The sequence below is a fragment of the Sinocyclocheilus grahami genome, unplaced genomic scaffold (assembly GCF_001515645.1).
Source record: "Sinocyclocheilus grahami isolate Dianchi unplaced genomic scaffold, SAMN03320097.WGS_v1.1 scaffold179.1, whole genome shotgun sequence".
In the NCBI taxonomy this organism is placed as follows: Eukaryota; Metazoa; Chordata; class Actinopteri; order Cypriniformes; family Cyprinidae; genus Sinocyclocheilus; species Sinocyclocheilus grahami.
Genome location: NW_015505358.1, coordinates 1,243,796 through 1,250,504, shown reverse-complemented (window position 1 = coordinate 1,250,504; position 6,709 = coordinate 1,243,796). Strand labels below are relative to the sequence as shown.

Below are 6,709 nucleotides of genomic sequence, written 5' to 3'. Positions count from 1 at the left end.
TACGGAAATTCTAATTTAAATTAGATATATTTCTATGTTTGTGCATGTATTACATATTTTTAGATATTTTTGCATTACAATAATGCAATAATAATTATTTATAATTATGAAAGATTAAATAATTAAAGATTATTTTTTCATTTGTCATACAGATTTTCATTTTATTTAACCCAAAAAACGTATAAACATAAATATATACAATAAATGAATAAATATTTTATATAATTTATTTTTTTATTAATTATTTTATTGTTTGCACAATTGGTGGCTGACTAAATATTTTTTTTCCCCACTGTATAGTTATATAGGACATCTAATATGTAAGGTCAGCTATGCTTACAAATCAAGGATATTTGGCATATAGTTTTACAAAGCTACACATAGACCTCATATTTAGGTCAAAACACAAACCTCAAGAATGGTGACAATCAATAAATGTAAAAAGATGACATATATAGTACAACAATTATCCTATAACAGTAACTAGATTTATTAATACTGCAATGTGTGCTGAAAACTCACAAATCCTAAACATTTCAGCAGCATTGTTACATTTGAACTTCTATATTCACACAACTGTTTGACTAACATTTAGGGGATTCTGCTGGTCTAACATGGTTTTATATAGTTTCACTTCATTTCTTAGTAATTACGACTCAAACGGTCCCATAAACTGGAAAATATGTAGTTGCTCAGTTTATATTGTATTACACACCTGAATTATACCTCAAATCATGTGTCTTGTTGAGGCTTCTTCATATGAACGCCACTTACATTTTCTTCAGATCAAGCATTTATAGTGAAGATTAGAGTCTTTTAGAGGCTTTAGTTAGTCGAAAACAGTACTTAAAACTTGCTTTTTACAGCCTCTCTTAATCGAGTGATATATAGTGCACCACAGGCTCCCACTCCAGCTGTCTAAAACGCATTTGTTTTTAAGTTTTAGTGCTTTAACTAAGTTATTGTTATTGTCGTTATTCATTTAGCAACAAGTTCATGCAAATGTGCTGCAGTCGCTTTCAAATAACCCAAAAAATGCAATTCTCACCCCATAACTGCTACCATTACGTAATGTTAATGAACATAATGAGCATTAACAACCATCATCAAGTGAATGCAGATGGATCAAGCTGGGGAAAAGCACATTGTCAAAGCAATGTGTTCCAGTTTACACAAAGCCTCCCCTGCTCGCTTCTAAGACTTTATTCGGTGTCCCCCAGGGTTGTGCTTTGGGCCCGATTTGCTTTCAATGCTGATTGGTATTCGCAGCAGAGGCAGCAATTAGCTCAGCAGCAGATGAAGCACAAACGAGCCGCCGAACAATCGCTAGTGCATCATGTCCCCTCAAAACACACACAGGCACCTTTTACGCTTCCACTGTGTATTTGTGATACAAATATGTTTTCCCAAAACGACACGTCAGTTACAGTCACACTCATGAGTTTCTGCATTAACATTTGGAAGCCTGTCAAGGGCTTGAAATGAATATGGCCCAAAGAGAAGATTAGGAGGTAGATGATTCGTCTCATCCATCAGTTAGACAGTTTTTCAATATCGAGCCTTTATGTAAGATGGAAAATAGGAACATAATCTTTATCATTACACTTATGTACAGTATGTGGTTCGAAATCCAGAAATTTGTTCTCGAATACCTAGGGGCAAGAATCTGAGGGAACTACTCAATCTGGTGCCAATTCACAACTCAAACACTGCCAGAGTATTTTAGTACTTCGTTCGGTCCACATCAGAAACTGAACCAGCGAACAAGGTTTTGCATTAAGAGGAGCATGACAGGCCAAGACTTATAACCCTATATGTCTTAGCAGTTTTGGGTTAGCTTATAGTGTATAAAAGTCTACATCAGTGTAGACAGTTTCTCATTGATAATCTGTTATAATTTTTGGTAATATTTTTCAGTATTTTCTGATTTCACTTTAATTTAGTTAAAGTTTTAGTAACTTTATTGTGTTTGTGTAATTTTATATATTTTTTAATGTCTGTATAATTTGTATTATTTTTTTATTAATTTGTTTTATTTTATTCAATTCTAGTACTTTCAGTTAATCTAAATGTAAAGGAGAAATGTTGCCTTGGCAACTAGCTGAAATAAAATAATATATATATATTTTTTAGTTAATGTTCAGTTAATGTTTATTTTATTTCAAGTAACATTTTTTATTGATTTAGTTTTAGTTAAGCATAATATCCCTGGTTTACTGTGCCACTGTATATTTGTTATTATTGTTTTTTTCTATTATATATTATTTTTTATTGTCATTGTTATCACTTTTATTTTATTTTATTTATCTTTCTTTATCGTTTTAATTATTGTTATATTTTTTCTGCTGTTTTATCTTTGTTTTAATAATAAGAATTAATAATAAGTTAAGTTAAATATATTTATCTTTCTTTTTTGTTTTTATTATTAGTAGTAGTAGTAGTATAAGTTTATTTTTTAAATCCTTTTTTTATTTTTATTTTTTTATTAAATGTTCTAGGTGGTTCTGGTATATGTTCTTGTTTTTCAAAAAGTGAAAATCCGTAGTAAAAAAAGAAACTAAGCTAGTTCTGAAATAACGTCTTTTCCAGTGCGGTGGTCCTGGATGGGAAGATCTATGTGACCGGCGGCATCGTGAGCAGCGAGGGTCCGGCGCTGGGAACCATGGAGGCCTTTGACTCCTGTGCAAACGTGTGGACGCTGCAGCAGAGCATGCCCTGCCCGCTCTTCAGACACGGCTGCGTGGTTATTAAGAAGTACATTCAGAGCGGCTGATGCTGACACAGATGAACACAACTCCACCGTCTCTTGCACACCGGACACCCACTTTCACAACACGGCCAGGATTAGCAGTGCTGATACCGAAGCCTCGCTCACTTTCTGACACCCACTCAGAATGTAAAAGCTAATCTTTTCTGCCGGGCACAAACAGGCCTTCGTGTAATATAGCGCACCTGACAGAGCTGTCGTTGATGTGTGTCGTGGCTCTAGCCTTAATGCTCTGTGGCCATTTGGATTGGACTTTTTTTACATAATTCCTTTTTATCTTCATTTACAGCGTTCACTAGGTTTTTGCACTGCCACCGTTTTAATGTTTGCATAACTTTCATTCCTCTTTCTTTGAGCAAAACTGTAAAATGACACTGTCTGGTTTCAGTAAATCCATGTGATGGTTCACTCAGTCGTATCACTATTTCATCATCTCCGTTCGGAAGCACTTTTTAATAACGTAGGGGAGACAAAGTTGTTGAACAAGCACTAAAACCTCATGTGACCTCTTTGAAAAGTTACGCCCTCCTTAGTTACTGTTGCTCACTCAGACAAGCATGTCCCTGTGCAATTGTTAGTAAAATGAGCTCAGGAAGTGGTGAAATGGATTGGATGTTATTCATACGTGGGCTGGAATGAAGCGTGACATTGCAGAGGATCTTTTATCTGCCGTTTTGGATCCGAAACTGATAAATTACGCAGTAACGTGATTAAAAACGGCAGAGACTGTGAACAGAGGCTGCCAAATGCTTCTCGCAGTCACTGAAAAAAGAAAAGCAATCCCAGCTGATCACATTAGTGAAAGTGAACAGAACTAGTTACTACCGCAGATACTATATGAACTGGATCAATATGCACATAAAATGGCATGAACTGCAAAAAATGTTCTTAAGATGTATTTTGCCTTGTTTTCCAGTACAAATATCTAATAACATTTTAATTCAAGAATAATTTACTTTGCCAGCAAATTGACTTAAGATGTTAAGTCTTGATTTCTGAAAAATGTGATAAAATTAAGTGAGTTTATGCTTAAAACAAGGGGGGGAAACCTTAATTCAAAGCGAAAACAAGCTTATTTTTCTGACCTCAGTGGCAGATTTTTTTTTCTTGTTTCAATCAAAAACTCACTTAATTTTGATACTTTTTTTTTTCAGATAACAATATTTCATTTTATTAAAAACGGCAGAGACTGTGAACAGAGGCTGCCAAATGCTTCTCGCAGTCACTGAAAAAAGAAAAGCAATCCCAGCTGATCACATTAGTGAAAGTGAACAGAACTAGTTACTACCGCAGATACTATATGAACTGGATCAATATGCACATAAAATGGCATGAACTGCAAAAAATGTTCTTAAGATGTATTTTGCCTTGTTTTCCAGTACAAATATCTAATAACATTTTAATTCAAGAATAATTTACTTTGCCAGCAAATTGACTTAAGATGTTAAGTCTTGATTTCTGAAAAATGTAATAAAATTAAGTGAGTTTATGCTTAAAACAAGGGGGGGAAACCTTAATTCAAAGCGAAAACAAGCTTATTTTTCTGACCTCAGTGGCAGATTTTTTTTTCTTGTTTCAATCAAAAACTCACTTAATTTTGATACTTTTTTTTTTCAGATAACATTTCATTTTATATTTTATGCCATTTTGAATCTCATGTAAATGTATCTTGTTTTAAGAATGTTTAGATGTTTGTACTGGAAAAGAAAACAAAAATACTAATAAATATTATTTAACAAATAAATCATTTTTGCAGTGTCTAAAAAAAACAAAAAAATATGCATTTGTATTGGAGCAAAAAAAAAAAATCTTGATGAGTATTTTTGACTTGTTTTCCAGTACAAACATCTAAAATGTAAATATTTGAAACATCTTTGAAACCAGATATATTTACTTGAGAAGCAACAATGCATAAGTTATTAGGACTTGTTTTTAGGAATCTTTAATATGAGTGTATTTTGTCTTAATGCCATGCATATTTTTTCACTTGTTTTAAGTATAAACAAGTTGAAAACAAATGGAAAAATCTGTCAGTGCAGTAAGAATACTCCTATATTAAAGATGGCGTCTATGAAAAACTTATCTTATGCAGTGTTGCTTCTCAAGTAGATACTGTCAGATAGTTTTAGATTTGACTTTTAAACAAGTCAAAAATACTAATTAAAAACTAAGTTATTTTTGGTAATTCTGGCTGACATCCTACAATGTTAATTTGGGAATGAGGTTGACAGTTTAATTTATTACTCAAGGTTTATTTAAAGATTTGAAAAAATGCATTTAAAATTATTCAGACAGATCCTCTATAGACTTACATTAGAAAGGATCAAGAGCTTGTCTGATAATATGGTACTCGGCAACAGTTGCTATAGTTGGACTGGCGAGGGGTCAATTATCATCAGGCTTGGACAGAATGTGTTTTTAGGAAGTCAACATGAAATCAAAATTGACCCTGTTTATTTTTTATAGTGAATGATTCACCAATGCACGTTATTCTAGAGAGGAAACAAAATTGTCTTTGTAATATATCGTCCTCTTTTGGAAAGCCAACCAAAGTAGTTTAGCTTTCACAACGAAACACACAGCGCCTTCACGACATGGCGGGCGGCAACAACAATACTACAGCGAGAATAAAAGTTACGCCGCCTTTCTTTGCGTGAACATTTGAGCAGCGTTATGCAAATCTTCCCTCATAGTGACGTAGACATGTGGGGGCGTGTTAGAACGTAGGCGTGGTTGACTCTTAACTTTTATAAAGAATATCTCTTTGGATTTGAGACTTTAGTCTTTGCAACTTTACAGATCTTCTTTATGCACCAAGAGCTTGTAACACTCCAAAGAGCAAGGAAAAATTGAAATCGCATCATATGACCCCTTTAAACGGAAATAACTTGAAATGACCTTTGAAACTACTTTCCTTGTGTGACCTCATTATACGGCAATAATTATATATTTTTTTAATCAGTGCTCTTTTCTTGTTTTTGAATAAAAACATTTAAACAAATTTTCATAAGATATTAGAACTTGTTTTCATCTTGAATTAAGTTTATTTTCCTTCCCACAATGGAAAGTAGTTTCATCCTCTTTTAAGCAAAAATCCAAATGAATTCAGTGAGGTTTATGCTTAAAACAAGAAGAAGAAAAAAAGGCAACTGGGAAAGAAAATTAAACTTAATGCACGATATATTCACCGCAAACAAGTCCTCTCCTTCAACCACCTTCCTCTATTGTTCATCATCCCATCAATTTGTGATAGATAAAATATCTTGATGTTGACTTTAAAACTGTGAGGCAGATTCTGTCTGAGCCTGATTATAACTCACATCTGCATATGTTTAACTTGACATCTGGTAGGTTTATTATAAGATCCGAATCAAACACAGGGGAGTATATTTATGTGAGATGTGTGAAGATCTTTAACAGGAATTGATGGCGTTTGAGTCTCCGCTCTTTCTGACTCCATCCACCATAAGACCAGTAATCGGGGGCATCTTGAACCGGAAGCCGAAGGTGGGCTTGAGCGCCTCTGGACTGAAATTACATTTGTAGCTTGATTTTCTTGTCTTTTTTTTGGACTGTTTCACTCTTTTCTTGCACGCAGCCAAAGCACAACTCATCTGAGACTCGGAGAGAAAAAACAGGAAGTGTTTGCCTTCATTTCCTCCGCATTGCCAAACCACCAAACGGTGAAGAAACAGGGAGGTCTATTCTCTGTACACGAAAGTAACTAAAGTTTATTTTAGGATCTTTACATGTCAACAAACTGTTTCTAGACAAAATGTATATATATATATATAGTATGTTTAAGAAATGTTATGTACTAAACACAAGCTGTTATTGTTTGAATTAATGATTATGCTTCTTCATTAATTAGGACAATAACACCTATGCAAAATACAATGTACATTTGTAATGAAAGAATCACTGGTCTCTTGTTTATTTGGA

At 33.7% G+C, this 6,709-nt stretch overlaps 1 protein-coding gene across 1 annotated transcript in view; it reads left to right on the top strand.

Moving 5' to 3' along the window:
• The window catches only part of LOC107594123 (kelch-like protein 29), a 136,166-nt gene extending 132,479 nt beyond the window's left edge, over window positions 1-3,687 (top strand). The window contains exon 14 of the mRNA XM_016284069.1: window positions 2,590-3,687. Coding sequence (XP_016139555.1) covers window positions 2,590-2,773 — 184 coding nt within the window. The 3' untranslated portion in view covers window positions 2,774-3,687. The remainder of the gene's footprint in view (window positions 1-2,589) is intronic.
• Window positions 3,688-6,709: the final 3,022 nt, after the last annotated feature.